Here is a 20644-nt window from a genome sequence, read left to right as displayed (position 1 = left end):
GATTTTGCTCACGGGAGGAGGTGAGTTCAGCGCCTTCCTACACCACAGGCATCTTGGACCTTCCCAGGCATTAGCATTGAAAAACTCTCCCTGTGACTCCGATGTGGGGGATTCTGGGATGGAAGCTTGCTATTCCTCTCCCCATGGCCCGGGTGAGCTGATCAAGGTCACCTGGGAAGGTATAGCCTACTATGGCTTCCAAATTTTAGGTCTTCTAACACGCTACCTCCTGCCCCCGGCCCCCCAGGAGAGGGTGTTGTTAAAAATGTAGATTCCAAATTTCACCTTCAGTAGGTCTAGGGCCGGGTGGGGGGACAATGAGGATAACAGAAATCGGCATTTTGATGAGTTCTTCTGCAGGGTTTAATCCAGGTGGTCCTGGAATCCCATTTAGGGAAATATTGACCTTGACAGAGGGCATCTATGAGGGGAGGAGACCCAGAACAGAGAAGGAAGGTGGTGGCCAGGGGTCCTGGGTGCTGGAGCTTGGGGCTAAGAGCTCAATAGTTGGACTCAACTCCAGGCAGAAAGGTGGTGGGACACAGGTGACAAGACAGGAGCTTGTGAAAAGTCCTGTGGTTGTTGCAGACCAGCTAGCTCCCTCCTCCTCTCTGAACGCCCCCTCAGGCTGGAGGCCCCAGGCAGGGCTGGCAGAGGCTCCCCTGCCCTCCTCTCAGTCCCCACGGGTCTGGGGACAGAGCCCCTCTCTGGTCAGGGTTTTGCAGCCAGGCCTGGAGCTGGCTGGTGCTCTTCCCTGGCCCCTGGCCCATCACGGTGACCCCTGGCTGGGTAACTTGTCATGGTTGTCCCACCGTCTACTTGTGCCTGTCATTCAGTGCCTTAGAAATTCCCAGCTGCCAGCCAGAGGGCCGTCGGGTCCAAACCACAGGGACCACCGGGACGATTGCAGCTGTAGGCTGGCAAGAGATGCCTTCCAGCTCTCGCATCTCTGTTGCCCCACAGCCACTGTCACCCCAGGCAGGACTCAGTGTCCCATCCTTCTTACTGGATTGGGTTGAAACCTGCCTTTCTGTAATCACCCGCTCTGGTCCTAAGACTGTTCTTTCAGCCACGCAGATTGGTCTAGTGCTCACTCCACAGCACAATTGTTCATGTTTGTGAAGGCAGCACCCTTGGACCCTTGAAATAACCCCTTCTCCGGGCCAATGTGCGCAGAATGGTGTTTGTTCTGGAACATTCACTTCACCAATGTATCATTGCAAGTGTGGTTTCTTTTCAGCCCATCCTGTTTTCCTTGTGGAACTAGTGGGAGCCTCGTTTTCATGGCTGCTTTATAGAGCTGCCTGTAATTCGTTCATTCATTCATTAACTGAACAAATGCATATGGAGACCCACTGTGTGCCGGGTGTGTTATAGGTGCTGGGAGCCTCACTGGGAACCTGGGGCACGATCCCTGCCCCCACAGAGCTCATGGCTGGGAGAGGCAGGAGGAAGGTGACAAGTCAAGAAGCCCTTACAAGGCAGTCCTCCCAGGAAATAGGGAGGACTCAGATGTTCACTTGTGGCCTCTGATATGCTACTGAGGGGCGGGGGGGGGGGGGGGAGGCACCCACAGACCATGGAGGACACAGAGGGTCCTGGCATACAGGACCTGAAGGAGGGCTTTTGGGGCAATTTGAGATGATAACAAAACATCAGCCTCTCCCCCATGAAGAATAGGAAAGAGAAGTTCAGATGAGAAATGACAGGCATTTATTAAATCTCTACTGTGTTCCAGAGGCTTCCGCTCGCTGAGCACTTTCTCCAAGTGCCCAACATGCTTGAATGCATCATTAGTATCCCCATTTGTGGGTGGGGCGACAGGCCTTGTCCAGGCCACAAGGCCAAGCGGTGCTTGTCAGGCCCAGCTCTGGCCAGTGACCTCACACTGCCAGGACAGAGGAATGACCGTTCCAAGTGGATTGAATTTTCTACCTTTTCAGGGTTTGCATAGAAATCTTGCAACTTGGGTTGTAAGAAATTTTCATAAAATCTTAATTAAGTGCCTTAATAAAATCTTAATAAAGTAAAATAAGCAAGGAAGAAGAGGCTAGTGGCCCTAAGAGAATGTTTCCTTTCTGATTGAGGGTAGGGAGGGGCCTGTGGACCCTGGTTCTCTTTCTCCGACTGAAAATCCCCCTCGTGGGGCTGCGGGTGGAGAAGGTCAGGGCCGGATGGGGTTGGCATCTGCAGGGGGCTCTGAGGGTTTTTACTATTTCATGTGAGCGTGCAGAGGGCAATACGGGCACATGGTGAGTTCTTGTTATAACAGATGCTGGTCAACCTTGCCCTGCCTGCCTGGGCATTGTGGGGTCACCCAGGACACTGGGGAATCCCTGAGTGACCCCGGTGTCCCTAGCTCTGGTCTGGCTATGCTGTATGTAACTCACAACTCAGTAAATGTTTTGTGGGTGGTCCGAACGCTCCTCAGAGCAGCATCTCTGAAAGGCAGTAGGTCTCCCCTGGCTAAATGGCCACTTTAAGAAGGCAGCAATCTTGAGATGGAAGCAGAGAAAGAGAGCAAGAAAAATCCAGCAGGAACCTTGCCTACTCCGTAACATGATCAGAGGTCATGAATAATGGAGCGAAACACAGGCCTCTGAGTCCTGGCAGCTTGGCTGATTCGGAGCCCTGCGCTCCTCAGAAAGGTCCCAGGCCCAGGGGACATCATTCACGGCCTTCAAAGCCTGTGAGGCTAGGGTGATCTCCATGGGGGGAGGCCGCCACCTACCCCTGCGATGGCCCCTTGCTGGGAGGCCAGGTGGAAAACTGATGCCCAGGGCTGGATGTCACCTGATTCTGCATGAAGGGAGGACAGAGGGCTGTTGGGAGGGGCGTGGAGGAAGGACAGCCTGCCCTCGGCCCCCATGAATAAGTGATGAGGCCCAGGGAGAAACCCCAGGGCAGGTGCAAGAGGAGGTGACCAGTGAGGGGGTGGCAGAGAGAGGGACCGGGGACAGGAAAGACAGAGATAAGGCACTGAGGTTCAGCTCCGAGGCTGAAGCAGCAAGGGGAGCAGGAGCAGTGCTGTGGGCACAGGAGACCCAAATGTGGGTCCTGGCCCACCCGGACAGCACAGGAGCTCAGGGAGAGAGGGCTGTGGGTCCAAGGTGGTGCCGGGAGGCCGGCACAGTGAGCTAGCGAGGGCTGGGAAGAGGCAGCCGGCAAAATAATGCCCCAGGGGAAAAAGAGAAAGCAAGACATTGACTTCATAGCGCTGTATGAGGCGGAGCTGCTGAACTATGCCTCAGATGAGGACGAGGAAGAGCTGGAGCACGACTACTACAAGCCCAGAGGTGTGTGGTCCGGCCTGGGGGGGCGCGGGGGCGGCGGAGCGTGGTGCCTAGCATCTTGTCCTGTGCTTTGAGGGAGGAACTTGAGGTTCCAACCTCTTTCTGATAGATTTCCTATTGCGGCTGTCCTACACCCCCTTGGAGTAAATGGGGCAGGAATTACACTAGTGCCCCCACTGTATATGCTAGGGCCCCCTACAGGCAACCTGCCCTTCGTCACAGTCTTATTGGCACAGAATAGACTAGAACTGCAGTGCTCACACTCTCCACATCCTCACCCCAAGAGCCACATTCCAGCCTGGTCCCCATGGCGTGGCCAGCTTTAGACAGAACCTGACCTGACGGGGCTGTGACTGGGTGTTGTGGGCAGGAGGCCTGACCCCTTGCAGCATGCCCAGTGGGGGCTGGGAGCTGCTGCCCACCATGGCCAATCAAGATGGGGGCTTGGGGCTTTGCAAGGAGAGGCACATGGCCCATGTAGGGAAGGCAGGTGTTGCTCTGGACCCCAGGGCCTTGTCCTCTTAGTCTCATCTTCCTCTGGCGCCCATGGGAGCTGCTTTGAAATGCTCTACCTTCTTGCCAGGTAAACCAGAGAAGGGGTGAACTGGGAACCCGGGAGCCAATTTTGGCCTGCAGAGGGTTTTTTGGTGTTTTGTTTTGATCTGCCTTTTAAATGTTTTAAAATATTTTTGGCTGTGACTGCTTATAGGCTGTGGGCTTCCAGTTTGTCACATACTAGGTATGTTTTATCCATTGATGCTGCCAGTCTTGTCCCTGAAGGCATTTAAATTCTCAGCACTTAATCCAGAGTGGCTCGCTAGTCCCTGTACGCACCATATCCACTCATTAGTTCACCCATTCCCTGATTCATTCATTTATCCACCAAATATTTATTGAAGGCCTGCTCTGTGCCTGCCCAGAGCCTCCTTCACAATCTCAGCATCTGTTGGGATACAATTACCCGAGGCAGCTTCCTTGAGGATGTTGTTAATGGAGATAATGCAGTGATGATGGCAAGGATATTGATGTTGATGATGACAACAATGGAGATGATGGTGGTGATGAAGATGATGACAATAATGGTGATGGTGATTAAGACACTGATGGTGATGAAGAGACTGATGGTGGTGATGCGATGATGATGATGATGATAAATCTACAACTTATATAATGCATATCTTTTGTCTAGCTGTGGAGGAGTGTCTGTAAGATACATTTCCAGAAGTAGAAATGCTAGGTCAGTGGGTATGAACGTTGAAAACTTTGTTTTATTTGCTTTAATCCTTACAATAATCTTTCAAGGAAGAAATTATCTCTATTTCAGAGATGAGAACATTGAAGCTCAGTAAACAATTTGGTTGAAATCACATAGCCAGTAATGGTAGAATTGGAATTCAGGTAACAGTCCATTTAGTTTCATAGTTAATATTCATTTCATTGATTGCTTCATTTATTCATTTATCTGCTCATTCATTCATCCAGGTAATTACTTATTGAGCATCTCCCACTTGCCAGGCTCTGTGCTAGGTTGACAATTCTTTTTGCTGACAAGGGGATTTTATGAATTGGGGTCCTCCCCTTTAGAGCCAAACAGAATTTTATATCTTCTACAGAATTTGTTTTTCACAAGATAGTTCATCAGATATCTGAGTTTTTTTAATTAAAAGTTAAAAATTGAGGAATGCTATATATATGCAGCACAAAACTCATAAAAGTACAGCGTGGTGAATTTTTACATATGTGCATGTTTGTGTAACCACCATTCAAACAAGCCACAGAACACTTCCAACCTCCAGGAAACTCCTTCCCTCACCTTCCCAGAGGTAATAGCTTCCCTGATGCTATTATCCCCATAGATTAGTTTTTTCTGTTCTTGAACTTCAAATAAATGGAATCACACAGTAAACACTTTTTGTGGGTAGCTTTTCTTTCACTCAACATTATATCTGAGAGATTTATCCATGTTGTGACACATTATATATAATAGTTTGGGGTTTCTTTGTTATTGTGCGCTATTATATTTTATAAATAAATCACCATTTATTTAACTGTTCTGTTGTTGATGCACTCTTGGTTTATTTCCAGTTTTTAGCTATGATGAATAAAGCTGATACAGATCTTGTACACATCTGTTAATGGACACATACACTCATTTCTCTTGGATTTATAATTGGAAGTAGAATTACTGTGTCATAGGATGGGCATTATGTTTAACTATCAGGGCTTGTAACAATTTACTCTCTCCCCAGCAATGTAGGAGACTGCCAATGGTTCCACATTCTTGCCAATACTTAGTATAGTCAGTCTTTTTAACTTTAGCCATTCTGGGGTGGGGGGGTATATATTGTAATAGTATGTTATTGTCATTTTAATTTGCATTTCCCTGATGAATAATGATGCTGAGTACTTTGGCATATGTTTATTGGTTATTTGGATACCCTCATTTATGACATGCCTGTTTAATTCTCTTGTCCAATTTTCAACTTTGCTGAAATATAATTTACTTTACAATGAAATGCATCCATTTTAAATGTGCTGTTTGATAAGGATTAGCACACATGTATTCATCCATACAACTATTAGCACAATCTACATATAGTACATTTAAATTATCCCCCCAAATTTCCCTGTGCCCCTTCTCAGTCAATTCCTTCACTCCCAACCCCAGGAAACCATGTTCCGCTTTCTGTTACAATAGATTACATTTGTCTTTTCTAGACTTTCATATAGCATTTAGTGTGTAGTGTTTTATGTCTGACTTCTTTTGCTCAATGTAATGAGCTTGAGATTTATCCATATTGCATGTGTCAGTAGTTCATCCCTTTTTTTGCCAAGTAGTTTCCATTGTACGGATGTACTACAATTTGCTTATCCATTCACCTGTTGATGGACATTTAGGTTGTTTCCAGTTTAGGGCTATTATGAATAAAGCTGCTATGAACATTTGTGTGTGGGTCTTTGTGTAGACATGTTTTTATTTCTCTTGGGTAAATACCTCAAAGAGGAATTTCTGGGTCTTATGGTAAGTGTGTGTTCATTTTTAAAACAAACTGTTGCCCATTAAAAAAATTGTGTGGCCCTTTTTAAAATACAGGTTTGTACCTGTAATTAACTATTGAGATAGTTTCTTCATCCTTCTCCTGTACCCCAGACTCTTCTTTTCTCCAAACCAAGCATCTCCAGGCCTTTATGTCTTCTCTCATACAGTGTGGTTCTAGACTTTTCGCCATGCTGATCATTTTCCTATGGACACTTGGTTTGGAAATGCCCTGGTATATATGCAAACCATGTGGGCAAAACTTCAGGGCCCAGAGTTGTCCCAGGGAGGGCTCCAGGAGTTGTTTTCACATCAGACTCCCCTGTGGTGTAGACTAGGAAAGAATTAAGGCTTTGGTTATTGCAAGAGTCAGAGAGTCTTGCAAATATACTGCTTCCTTTCTCCTGCTCACAGTGTCTTAATGGGGACCTTCATTAGAACCAGGGACAAAATAAGGAAAGGTGCCAACAGCAAACAAGACAACCTACAAGGGTTCAAAAAGAGGTTTAAACCAGTGCCCCTGCCAAAGAGGGACTCCTGACAAAGCTCTGCACGCTCCCCCAGCCCTGGAATGAATGGCTTATCTTGAGATAGCAATGCAATGCCCAGGGGATCATGGGTGGTGAGGCTGGACAAGGCAGCTTCATTGTCAGAGGGCAGAGAGAAGGTGACAGTCAGATGCAGGCTGTGAAGAAGGTCATGACTAGGAGGGCATTCATGTGCTCTGCTAGAAAGACCACAGACTGGGCATCTGAAAATCATAGGCTGGGCTCAGGTGTTGACACTATATAATGTGTGATCTGGGCTTGTCCCTCTGTCTAAAGGTTCCTTATCTGCAAAATGAGTGTGCAGCATTAAGTGGGCAGTTTGGGTCTCACAGCACGACTTGGTGTGAGCCTGACCCTGACTCAGAAGCTTGCAGGTTGTAGCAGGGGTTCACAGAGTCCTTCGTGACTGGGCATCCCCTGCAGGGCTGGCAGGAGCTATGGCTTCTCCAAGCCCAAGCAGGATTCTGGGTTTTCTTCAGACACTGCCATCTGTCTTCTCCTTTCCTCCTGTAGTGTACGAGGTGGTCACAGCCACAGGGGATGTTCGTGGCGCAGGGACAGATGCCAACGTCTTCATCACCCTTTTTGGAGAGAATGGGAGCTCTCCTAAGCTCCAGCTCATCAGCAAGTGAGTACTGACTGAAACTTGGTGGGGTCCTGGCTTGGGAGTCAGGGTGGATGTGACTCTGAAACCCAGGGGAGAAGACATCTGTGTCCACAGGCAAATAAGTGGCACCAGACTCTGCTAATGACAGACCCACGTGTCAGCCAGGTCTCTCCCTGCGATTTTCTGTCAGCCTCCCTTAGCGCCTCTCTTGATTTTTTAATGTACAGTAATGTCTACTTTGGATCTCAAAATTTGCAAGAATTCATATTCAGTAGGTAACCCTTGATGTGGGCGAACAAAACTCAGGACCAAGAAGCCTGGGTCTGGGTCCAGCTTTACCACTTAGTTGTCATGTAACTTTGGTCAACTCTCTTGCATCCAAGGCCTTGGTTTCCTCATATATCACCTGGAAGTGATAACCCTCCTTTTACCAAACTCATAGGACTTTTGAGAAGAGCAAACTAGATGATGCCTGTGAGGGAACCATGAGCTGAAATGCTCTGCATCAACATCTCACCCAGGAACCAGCATCATATTAAACCTGCCTGCCAGCTAACGCACCCTCAAGTCAGCCATTTATATTACTTGTGTGTGTGCTATGTGTGTGCTTGAGTAGATGAGCGTGTGTGGGGGTGGGGGGTGGGGGGGGTGTATGCCTTGTATCTTCCATTTCCTTATAACCCATTGAGAGCAGGGGCTGCTCTCTTTTCTCTTCAGTTCTTTCCTCCCACTGCACGTGTGCACACACAGATACACACAGCTGAGCAGAAACACTGAATTCCAGAGATGTGTAGGGGCCTTGCGGATGGTCTAGGCAGCTGGTTTTCAATCTGTGCTGAATGGCACAGGTGACGCATCAGCTGGTTCTGGGCCCACCATGCCCCATCCTTCCTTCCTCCTGAGCAGCTTGACTTAGGGTTGTTTTGCCCCCCAAATTTCTGGGTCAGGTTCTATTTGCACCAAGAGCTCTGTAGCCAAGAGAAATTTGAAAACTGCTAAATCTAATTCAACTGTTCATGGGGAAACTGAGGCCCCGAGAGAAGCAGTGAGCAGCTCTGAGTCATGGAGCTTTTTGGTGGTAAAGCTGGTCCACAAACCCCAGGCTGTTGATGTAGGCGTTGTCCTCGAGCACGTGGCCTTGTGGCCCTGGCTGGTGTGTGGGAGGACCCCTGAAGGCTTTCTGGAGCTCTGGGCTGTGAGCTTTGGGGATTATGGCCTGGCTCCTCCAGCGATGGCAGGGGAAGCCGTGTGTGTGTGTTGGGGGGGGGGGTTCCACAGACCAGCACATCCCTGAACTCTGTGCTCAGCAGACTGACCAGGCCCCACGTCACTTGCTTACTCTGAAATTGGGCTGTGGTGTAAAGGCCACAGGGCTGAGGCAGGCGTAACATCCTATTTTGTCCATTTCCGCAGATCATGGTATACCCGTCTTCTTGTTCTGCTTACACTGCAGAGTGACTCATTTGTGGAAGTCTTTCCCTCCAGTGACATGGGCACGGTAAAGAGAATACATGAAATGTCCATCCTCTTTGCCATGTGACTTCCCAGAGTGCACCTGTCCAGAGAAAAGCCAGTAGACCTTGGGGAGCTGGCCATATTGTTTTCTGGAGCTCCCAGCCTGCATTTTTTAAACAAAAGGAACAGTTTTCTCCTTTCGTGGTGGTTCCTCACTGTCTTTCCTTCCTTTGTGCCTCTAGTATCCTTAGACTCTTTTCCCTCACTTTTTTTTATTTGTCAAAACACCTCTCAGGAAGGCCCCCAGAGTCATGTTTTGTAACCCCATGTGAAGCTTTGTCATTGAGTCCCTGTTCCCGGGAATCGGAGTTCCAGCCTTCCTTCTTAACGGGGAAGGAAAGGCTGCATCATGGGAAAGGAACCTAAAGCATGAATGAGCTGGCAGCGTCTGGAGGCCTCCAGGCACTGCTGAAACCACACGTAGGCAGCCAGGTTCTCTGCGCTACCCCACGTATAGGACTCAACAGTCTCCCCAATTATCCCACAAGTCTGCTGGTGGGGGGGGGTCTCTCCCATATCTCTGTCATGTATGTAGAGCAGCAGTGCCACAGATCTGGCCAGGACCCCGATATGGCTGATCTGGAGGGTTCTGCAGGAACTCTGGTAAATGATAGTTTCAGAGATGTGGGCACATTTTGCAGAATCAGCTGTATGCCCTGGAGAAGCTGGAGAGGTGGTGCCTAGAGAGATGCCAGGTGGAGCCAGAGAATGAGAGGAGGTCTACTTTGTGCCACCAGTGTCTATCCCTGTTGCTTCCAAATAGAGCTCAGTGCATGACATGGGATCAGTGTGGCTGGAGCTAGGGGTGGACACATAATATGTACCTCACATAGTGAAAAAGACTCAGATAAGAGAGGAACAGGAAGAGGGTACTTTAGAAGGGGAACAGCTTGCAAAAGTATGGAGGCTGTGTGGACACCGCAGGCTTACTGGGGCTGGGTGGTGACCTGCTGGCTACATGGAGGGGCAGAGAAGAGGAAGGTTGAAAAGACAGGGGAGGACCAGGCTGTAGAAAGCCTTGATTGAAAGCTGATCAGTGGAGGCTCGACTTACTATGTGGCCAAGAAAGATTAATCTGACCATGGTGAGCAGATAAATGGGGAAGAGGAGACTAGAGTCTGGCTGCTGGAAGACCTGAGAAAATGTCCACAAAGAGAATTGCATAGAAACAAGCCTCACCAGGACCCTTTCGATTTGAGATGGAGACCTTGGGTCTGGGAAAGGAGCATTGCTTTCCAAGGAATTCCAGGTTGCACATGTCACCCAGATGCCCGTGGCCGTGGCAGTCACCATGCTCTTTGAGACTTAGATGCATTTCGCCCAGCCCAGCCCTCACCCCTACCGGTCCCTGGGGCTGCTCAGATGCCCATTGATCTCTAAATCTCTCATATTTAGAGGTGGGGGCTGTTGCCTCCTTGTCACACCATGTCATCCCAAACCATGCCATGTGCCAACTGGAACTGAGCTTCCTTTTCCTTGAGTCTCTCTCTCTCTCTCTCTCTCACACACACACACACACACACACACACACACTACAAGGCATTTTTGAGTGTATCAGTCTGCACTGATAGCTCGGGACATCAGAAAGATTTCACACTGCAGCAATGCAAGCAACTTAAATTAAGCCACCACGTTTCTTGGAATATCCCCGACCCCTTTCTCTACAGCCTTCAGCTGTCTCTCGCCCTGCCTTTCTCTCCTGCTTTTCCTACGTCTTTTTCTCACTTGCGTCTTTTCTCCTAGGCCCTGGCATTTCACCTTCCACTCCCAAATGGCTTATGAGGAGTTTTGATTTTTTCCAATACAAGAACTTGGGGGCCTGCTGTTAACATGCAGCTTGTCCTCACCCTTATGGTCAAGAGTCTAAATTCCTTGGTACACATTGGACTCCTTCCTAGGCTGAAAAGGGTGTGACATATTCACTTTGATTTCCCATTAGTCGACCTCTACCCCGACCCCCCGCACCAGTTTAGTGCCAACAGCCGTGGCTCCCAGAGGCAGCCCCATCTCTGAGTTCCCTTTCCAGTCACCTAGGACCAGCCCCAACACTGGGTCACATGTTTAGAATATGGCAAAAGGATGGGATTTCATGTATATTCTGGATCACGGTTCTCCTGTTGAGAATTCACCATCTGAGAGTGTCAGAGAACGCCCAGCATTTTAGCCTGCTGGCCCTGCCCGGTTTGTGGCTAAAATGCCCTGTGCAAACTGTAAAGACTCTCCTGGGTGGGAGGCATGGGCAGGGCACTATGATCTGCATTAGCCTTCATTCGTGGGTCTACCAGGAGCTGTGGAGAAGCTGCAGTCTCCTACCAGGAGACGTGAAGGAGTCTTTATTTCTAATGTTTCCTTTGACCAGGGAGGGACTCTCTGTCCTTTGTTGCTTCCACTCCATTCTCAGTCATTTTTCTCAAACCCATAGGCTTGCCAGAAGTGGGGGTTTCAGAATCTGACCCCAAGTGGGTCGGGGGTGAGCCTTGTTTGGGATCATCCGGCCCCTCCCTGAGAGAGGGGGGTCCATATAGCTGTGTCCCTGAGTCCTTCTCTCTCCCTCCCCTGAAGAGAGAGACCCCTGTGAGACAGGACCTTCCTCTTGTCTGCCAAGACGACATTGGTCTTCACCTCAAAAACACCGTGGATGATGGCTTCGTCTCCCGTGATGCCCTGGAAGGCTGCAGTGCGGTCCTGAGACCGTGTGGAGCGTTCCCTCGGCCCATCCTGGAAGACCTTTCTCCCCCGGTCTCCTTTCTTCCATCTCGGTTCTTAATATTTGTTTTCTGAGTGACTGTAAACACCATGGTCAACTATTGAACAAACACACTGGAATGCACGAATCCACATTCCACTCGGTCCATGCATAGAGCCTTTCTGAAAGCACGGAGCCCCCCCCTTACTGCATGTACCTCTCTTCCAGAATGCTGTCAGAAGCACCCCGGAAAACCAGCTACTTTCCTTCCAAATCACATCTCGTCTTTTCCTTTCTAAATCACCCTCCTTTTCCCCTAATCACCAGCATTGGCTGTTTCCCAAATTCCACGCACCCTGAGAAAGACGAAGCCAGCAGTCCTCAAACTCATTCCAGAGAAGTCGCCACAGGCAGCTGCAGGCTGGGTGGAGTGGGGGCTCTCTGAAACAGGGGGCTGTGCTTTTTTCATAATGAACCAAAACGAGACGTGCTCCCTTCAGAAAACTAAAAATCTATCTACAGACCAGAATAACTAACACTTCATAATAGCCTTACCATCTAGACATGAGATTTTTGTATAAATTCTCCCAGTTTTTACTGTGTTTCAATGAAGTTGGTATCCTGTTTGTGTTGGTGGTTCTTTTGTACATTCTATTTTTAACCTGCTTTTTTTCTTTTAAGCCTGTACCATAATCTTGTGTCCATTTCATGAAATCTTTTTTTTTATAACAGGGTTTTTAATGACTGCATAATATGCCATTGTATACCGTCCCAGGGTTTGTGTTTCTTAGGGTATTTATTTGAAGCAAAGACTCTTATCTATTTATTCTAAAACAAACAACAAGCAAAAAAAACAATTTTCTTTGTCTCAGCTATTGAAACAGAAAATACCTCTTATTTATTTCTTTGTTTTCTATTCATACAATCCCAATGCACAGGATCCATGTTTATGTGTTTTCCAATCCATTTGACAACTGCTTTGACTCTGAAACGAAACGCGGGTGTGTGGTTATTTGCCCTTGGAAGTGAGACTCTGACAGGTACATGCAGCAAGCCTGGGAGTGGACCCGTGCACTCCAGCAAAACCGCGAAGGTTCTACCACTGTCCCCCTCTGCTCCCAGACTGCACTGTTGGGGTCTCTTTTCCCCGACAAGGCTGCCCCGATTTCATGAGCTCTGCACTGCTTTAGGAGGGCACAGGCTCATGTCTCTTGATGGCCCACTGTAAGGAAACATCTCCCCGGGCAGACTGTTTGCCAGAGTGGGTCTGTTTGCAGAGTCGCTGCTTCTGGGTCTGTAGAACCTTAAAAGCTTTCTATTACTGAGAGAGTCTGAGCCTTTTTGCCTTGGGGAGAAGACCCTTTTCCTCCCTCTTTATTTTGAAACATGCTGATAGCCAATAAACAGGCATATGTCTTTGTGCTTTTCTTGCCCCATGGGCTGGGTGTTGGTGCTGAGAGCCCTTGCTGGGGGCACCAAGGGAGGCCTACAGCTCTCAGCCCTGCCGAGGTATCGCTGAGGGAGCAGGAAGAGTTGTGAACAGGCCTGGGCTGGAACGGCAGGGGTCCTTGCTCACACAGAGGATGGAGCAGATATCTGCATGAGATTCAGGCTTCCACCCCCGGAGGAGTCTGTAGCAAGTCTGCTCCAGCCCTCCCATCTAAGCTGACCAGGAAAGGGTGCTCCCGAGGCTGGACTCACTGCGGAACATCTCAGGTGCACTTGCTTCTGTTTGCACCATCTGCAGGATGCCAGATACGCCTATCCTCATGGCCCCACTTCCCTGGTTGCTGGTTTGGGTGGAGTATTTTCTTTCTTGTTGGAATGGCAGGACCATGGACCCCCACCCAAGTTCTGCATCCACTTGGGGCTGCCATTACTGCTTTCCCCAGCAAGAGCAAGGCAAGAAAGGAGGAGGGGCCAAAGGCCTGCAGACCCGAGAGCAGCATGGCACTCGTCACACCTTCCTTCCTCCTCCACTGTCCCAACCCAGAGCAACTAGAGGGCGTTGGATCATGACTTTGGAGAGCCAAGTTCTGGTCCCAGCTCTGCTGTCAATTAGCAATTTACTTGTTTGTCACGTGGGGCTAATAGTGCCCACCATGCTTGCTTTGACAACACATGGCAAGGATCCCATGAGAACCTGGGTGTGAAAGCAAGGAATGAATACTAACCGTCCTTGTCCTCCGCCTCTCCAAATCATATCAGAAAAGAATCTCGGGATATGATCAGTTGCTTGTAGTGCTTTCCAGGAGTGGGACAGTGGAGGAAGAAAGGGGAGTCAGCCCTTGGCTTTTCTCCCGGGCCTGCGAGCCAAAGGCTGATCTGTGCTAACTGTGTCCGCGCTCATTGCAGGAGTCAATCTGCCTTTTCGAAAGCCAACACTGACGTGTTCCGGGTGAGAACCAACAACGTGGGCCTCATCTACAAAATGAGGTGAGGCTCTGGCCCCTGGCCAGGGGCAGTGTGAGATGAAGGCGAGTAGATTAGGAACTTGACTTTACTATTATTGATCGTTTCTGGATGTTGATTATTCTCCTGGTGTCATTTGAGGGGTGACCAAAGACTCAACACTTTCCCTTGCACCCTGAGTCACGGTGCCCTAAACCCCCCCATTAGATATTCACTTCTTTTTTTTTTTTAAAGGTTTTTATTGGGGAATTGGGGGATGGGAACAGCGGTGGGGAATTGGGGGAAGGGGAACAGACAAGTTGCTGTCATTTTGTTCTTCAGTCTCGTTGTGGAGGACTTTGCTTCACTGGTCCAAGTTGGCACCATCATTGCGCTCTTCCCGGGCGAGGCACATCAGTCGCCGGCCTCTGGACAGCCGCTCACTGCGGCTGCTGGCCGCTCACGCTGGCTGCTGGCCGCTCACGCTGGCTGCTGGCTACACACGGTAGCCCATGGCAACCCACTGCAGCAGGAGCTGCAGCCTATGCCGTCGCTGGTGACTCACGGCAGCCCAGCTCCAGGTTGAGCTGTTGTTCAGCATCTTAGCTGTGGAGGGCAGTGTCACTGGCCCTCATATGTGGGATCCGAACCGGGGCCCTCTGGCGTCCCAAGCCAGTTCTTACCCATCGTGCCACTCGGCCGGCCCCATATTCACTTCTTTGAATTAAGACAATCGGAGACAATTTTCCACAAACTTGGAAAGATGCTCTGAGGGGCACTAGCACCGTGGTTAGGGTCAGACCGAGTTCAGACTGCTTTGGTTTAGATTTCTGCTCTGCCATTTACTAGCTGTGGGACTCTGCATAGGATTCCTCTCCAAGCCTCAGTTGTTTTCATCTGTAATAACGGTGCCTAGCTCCTAGGGCTAGGGAGGGCTCAGTGAGTTGTGCTTAGCACAGTAACTGGAACACGATAAGCACTGAGTGAGTGTCAGAGGTGACAGGGTGCTAGAGTGTGAGCAGGAAGATTACAGATGTGGCAGGATGCCTTTTGATAGAGCGTGCCCCCGATTTTGTCTTGAAGGGGCAAGGCTTGTGAAAATGCTGGGAGAGATAACCCTCTCAGCCTGGCTGCAGAGGAAGAGACTTCAATTTTCCCATTTTATCCCCCTCCCTCTGCTACCCACTCCCGTTCAAGTTCCTGCCCATTTGTCAGAACGTCAAAATCATCTGTGGTCTGACTACACCCAGACTAGGGTCTGCACAGGAGTCAAATGTGGCCTCGGTTCAGCTCTGATTTTTGTTCCTCTCACTAGAAAGTGTGGTATCATGGACTCTTTTTACTGCGGAAATAGAGCCACATGAGGCCCCGGCACTGGCTGTGTGGGGTAAAGGGGTTATGAGCAGGGAAGGGGCGCTTACAGGGAGTCAGTATGTGGGGAAAGGAGACCACTAAGCTGAAGTCCTACTATGTGCCAGGCTCTGTGTCAGATATAGGCATGCATTCTGTGTATATCATATGTGTCATTCACATGACACATATGAGGTTGCATGTGCTAGATTAAGCTGTGCTTGTCCCATTAAAGCCTGAAAGGAAAGGTCTCCCTGGGACCTTTGCTTGGTGCAAAGTGAGGTTGTCCAGGGGTCAAGTTCCGGGGAAGAAACTGACCTCGGAGAGAAACTGGGACTGCCAAGGAAGGGGGGCGCTATAGGAAGTGGGGGAAGTTATTGGGGGCCCAGTTTTGAAGAGTCTGGATCTATGCTCTGCTGTACAGCAGTCCCCCGGCCACATGTGGCTGCTGAGAACTTGAAATGTGACTAATCCACATCAAGACACGCTGTGCATATAAAAACACCAGGTTTTTAAAAAACATAGTACAAGGAAAAGAATGTAAAATATCTCAATAAATGTTTACATGGTTACAGGGTGAAATGATACATGGATTGCATAGAATATATTATAAAATTAATTTCACCAGTTTCTTGGTTTGTTTTTTTTTTCAATGTGGCTACTGTAAGATATACAATTACACATGTGGCTGTCAGATGCAGCTCATGTGGTATTTCTATGGGACCATACCAGTCAAGATGGCTGTGGGAGAACCCCCTGGGTAATGGGACCAAGGAGAGTATCTGGGGTTCTGGGGAGGAGTCAGGGAGACAGGGGAGCTCGAGATGGTCCTGTTGCAAGCCTTGGCAATCCCGGATTTTCTACGGAAGGCAATATTTCCTTGCAGGCAATGTAACAATGTAACATTCATCAATAAGCACATCATTAATAAGATATCCCCATTTCATAGACGAGGAAACTGAGGTTTGAGAGGTAAATAACGACAACAAAATGACTGAACCTCTCTTTGGAGTAAACATTTGGATCTTCCTGCATGGAAAGGGCATTGTCTCCGTCTGCCAGTGACAGTATGGGTGTTTGCTTCTGCCCCAGGATCGAACATGACAACACGGGCTCGAGTCCCAGCTGGCACCTAGACCGTGTGATTCTGACCGACCTAAAACGGCCTCACCTCTGTTACTACTTCAACTGCCGCAGCTGGCTGAGCAAGGTGGAAGGTGACCGCCAGTGGTGCCGTGACCTGTTGGCCAGCTTCAGTCCCATGAATGTGCCCCGAGGTCAGTGCCAGCGTGGCCTACCCGCTGCCCTTCCCTACCTGGGCTGGGCTCACTCAGGCCTCTGTCTTGCTCTGGGCAGTCCCATTTCCCCTTGCCATCCTCCAGGGTTGTCCTGTTGGCTAGGACCCAGGTGAAGCCCATTTCTTCCTTGTGGCCTTCCCAGGAGCAAGCTTATGTGCTCTAGGGGATCAAGGAAGTGGGAAATACAAGAGGACCTAGAGGCATGATGGAGGGACGGAAGCAGCCCTGAGCACATCCAGTGTTTTCAACAACTCTTGTTGATGGGTATCTAACCGAGAGTCCCTCTGAGTTCAAAGGTAGCTTTCCCTGCCTTCCTTCTGATGCCCAAGGAAGGTGAGTTCTAGCTAGGGCATGGTGGATGGGAATCAGAGCTCAGTGCTTCCAACATTCCATCATGCTGTCCCTGACTCCTGATTTAATGAGTGAAACAACTTATTTCAAGTACATCTCTGACCAAAGGCCTTAAAGGGAGTCATTTTAGCTCAGCAGGAGGCAGGGGAACAAGGCATGTAAAAACACACACTGTGTCCTATGTTCTATTTTATCACACCTTTGTCCCCTAAAGTTATGACCTCACCTCACCCCATTATTGAACACATTTGCTTTTCCAAAAAGGGGGATGTCATCGTGATACCCTGCTCACATAGAGTCACGGGCTGTTGGACAAAAAAGGCAGTTGGCAGCCGGGAGAAGTGACTTTCCCATGGTCACCCAGTAGAAAAACATGCTGGATTCTGCCTCCCAGCACGTATTTTTGGTCTCCAAGTTCCAATGTCTATTTCAACCCAGCTGAGCAGAAACAAACACACCCTATGTCTCCGTGGGTTTCGGCGCTTAATTCCTCTGTCTGCCTCTGATCTCCCACCTCTGACCTTGAACATTGGCCTTGTTCCTCTCTGATCCCCATTGTAATAACTTGCAACTTCATTGATTCTTTTTTTAAAAGATATGTTATTGATCTTTCCTCTTATTACAAAAGCCAATTTGACCATTACAGAAATTTTAGAAACTAGAGACACACAAACATAAAAAGAGAATATGTACTTGTAATTCCATCTCCTGGAAAAACATCACTGCTGACATGTTTATGCAATCATTTCCAGGCTTTTCTATGCATATATCATTTGAAAGAATGGGCTGTGAAGAGGAAAATGTCCAAAAAATCACCATTGGGAGACAATGAATGTAACTCAGTGGTTTTCCAACCTCCCGCAAGAATCATCCAGGACAGTGTTTTCTTGATTCTTAAAGGGAAGACAAAGACGCCCTCTTACCCCATCCCTGAGCCAGGCTTCCTGGGCCCCCAACCCCTTTAAATAGGGTAGTGGGCACTGTAGTTTTAGTATTTCCAGGCTACACTCTACAAGGAATGAAACACAGGATCTTCAAATATTCAAATGACTGCATTGGTGAACAAAAGGTTAAGTTTCTTTGCTTTTCACCTGTAATTATCAAACTTGATTTTTGATTGCTACCGGAGGTCTTTGGTGATCAAAACGGGGAAGATAATTATTTCTTCATCCATGCAGTTGAATAGGTAAAGTTATTTCAAAACATGGGATGTGGGTAATAACAGAAGGAGGAGAGAGGAAAGGGAACATGTTCAATGTATATTGCACCCCCCTCACAACCCACCAAGGGAGGACGGGTCCTTAGATGGCCTTGTTCCCTCTCCCAACATCTGAGAGCCATCTCCTGAAGTTCTGGCTGGTAATCATCTGGAACCTTCTTTCATTTCCTGTTCCTCAGGGAAGGAAGGTGATCTAGGCTGACCAACTGACCCTTTACCGATGTGATCAGCAGATAGCGGCGGGAGTGGAGGGGACTGGACATTGATCAGGTTTCTAGATGGCTCCTGTAAATGGGGATCTTGCATATCCTGCTTAAAAGCACAGGCATGAGGGGAGTTTGTCCAACCTGTGGTGCAGGTGACTGCTGCTCTGGACAAGAACATCACCCTTGGTCATGGCATTGTGCCTCATCTGCCATAGAGATGAGCTATTCCTCTCTAGGCTTCTCTTTACATGCACCTTTTAGGGGAGGCACCTAACACATTCCTGGCACTTTGGGGGTCAATAACCTGGTCAGGGACCCCTTTTCCTGGAGCCCACTGGGGAGAAGGTAAACATGAAGAGTTGACAAAAGAAGGAGGCAGAAGCTGATTAACACCCAGTTGTGTGGACGGAGGATCCCAGAACCAAGTTCAATTTCTTAGTTGTTCTCAATTGGCTGGTAAAGTCGCTGCATGTGGCACCTTATGGAAACCAGGCAGTAGGACCAACCCAAATGCTTTGCCCCTTGGTCTTCTCTGGGTCTGATTGCCAGGCCTTGGGGATCTGTTGTGGGGCCTGGGAGCCAGGTTGGTGTATTCCCTCAGTCCATCAGGGGGCTCCAAACTCACAGTTCACCTTCAAGATTTTTGCCTTATTCAAGTACCACTTCCCTTATTATTTACTTCTTTAGCTCACTTTTGGCAACTTGCATTAACTTGTAAATTTATTTTAAAAAGAATATTGATATTACTATAATAAAAAATGGTTATCGCTTGCTACACGTATCAGGCTTACATTAGTATATATTGAAGTGAAGACACAACTCCAGATAACCCTCCTGTATCACAACTAGCATCCGGCGTACCACCAAGGGTGTGCAAACTGCACCCTGGGAAACACGGCCTGCCCTGATCTGGGAGGAAGGGAAAGTCAGCAGGGAGGGAAGGGGGGCTGGGAAGATGTCTGGGCTCTCCTCTCCACAAGCCCTTGTCTCACTTACCACACCTCTGCGGGTGAGGCGGTGAGGAAAAGCGGGCAGGTGTTAATTACACAGATGAGAAAACTGAGGTCCACGGAGATGGTGACTCATCCAGGATCAAACAGCCAGTCACTGATGGAGCTGGGACTAGACTGTGAGTCTCCTAATGCTTGGGGGAATGTGCTTTTTGCCTGCCCCTTAGGCAGGGCAACTCCAAGGACAGTCTGGCACGTGAGAGATCAGAGCCTGGGAAATCAGGTCTGGGGCTCATGGAGTTCAGTGGGACCCATCTCTTACTATCACGGGAATCCCTTCCGTAGCATCCCCGCCAGTGGCCTCTCCAGCCCTGGTTTGAGTGGTGGATAGTCACAACCTCCCAGCATAACCCATGCCACTGCTAAGTGGCACTCGTTGTCAGAAAGATCTGCCTGAATAGAAACCCTACCCCGTCTCTGCAAGAGTCCTGCTTCTCTGTTCTGGTCCTCCCCACACAACACCGTGTGTGTGTGTTTCCATGTCAGCCCTTCAGTTGTGTGAAGACGGGCTTCTCTGCTCTCAGTGGTTCCTCAGCCTCACCTTTTGTAGCATACATCCAGCCTGCCTCCTGAGTAGTTCCGGTTTGTCAATGACCCTCAAGAACATACCTCCTAGGCTAGGACATATCTCCCAGTCCCTGTGATCCAGATGGAGCTCATCAAAGAGAGTGCAAGGGTCTGCCTGACTCCATCGTCCTGCTTCTTTATTATTATTATTATTATTATTATTATTATTATTATTATAAAATATATATAGCATTACATTTACCATCTTAACATTCTTAAGCATACAATTCAGTGGCACTAAGTAAATTCACATTGTTGTGCAATGATCGCCACCATCCATCTCCAGAACTTTTTCATCTTCTCTAATTGAAACTCGGTACCTATTAAACAATAACTTCATAGTCCTGTTCCCCCACCCCCAGCCCCTGGGAACCTTTATTCTTCTTTATGTGTCTTTGAATTTGACTACTTAAGAATCTCGCATAAATGGAATCATACAGTGTTTATCATTTTGTGACTGACTTATTCACTTAGCATAATGTCTTCAGGGTTCAACCCTGTTGTAGTATGTCTCAGAATTTCATTTCTTTGTAAGGCTGAATACTATTCCATTGTATGTACCTACC

General features: G+C 48.6%; 1 protein-coding gene across 1 annotated transcript in view; it reads left to right on the top strand.

Annotated features, from left to right (window-relative positions):
- The first annotated feature begins 2932 nt into the window (after positions 1-2932).
- The window catches only part of LOXHD1 (lipoxygenase homology PLAT domains 1), a 158805-nt gene continuing 141093 nt past the window's right edge, over positions 2933-20644 (top strand). Inside the window, exons 1-4 of the mRNA XM_019652717.1 lie at positions 2933-3296; positions 7392-7506; positions 14042-14122; positions 16520-16704. Coding sequence (XP_019508262.1) covers positions 3173-3296; positions 7392-7506; positions 14042-14122; positions 16520-16704 — 505 coding nt within the window. The 5' untranslated portion in view covers positions 2933-3172. The remainder of the gene's footprint in view (positions 3297-7391; positions 7507-14041; positions 14123-16519; positions 16705-20644) is intronic.

The sequence above is a fragment of the Hipposideros armiger genome, unplaced genomic scaffold, assembly GCF_001890085.2.
Source record: "Hipposideros armiger isolate ML-2016 unplaced genomic scaffold, ASM189008v1 scaffold_186, whole genome shotgun sequence".
Lineage (NCBI taxonomy): Eukaryota > Metazoa > Chordata > Mammalia > Chiroptera > Hipposideridae > Hipposideros > Hipposideros armiger.
The sequence above is the reverse complement of the archived record's forward strand: the minus strand, read 5'-3'. Positions and strand labels throughout refer to the sequence as shown.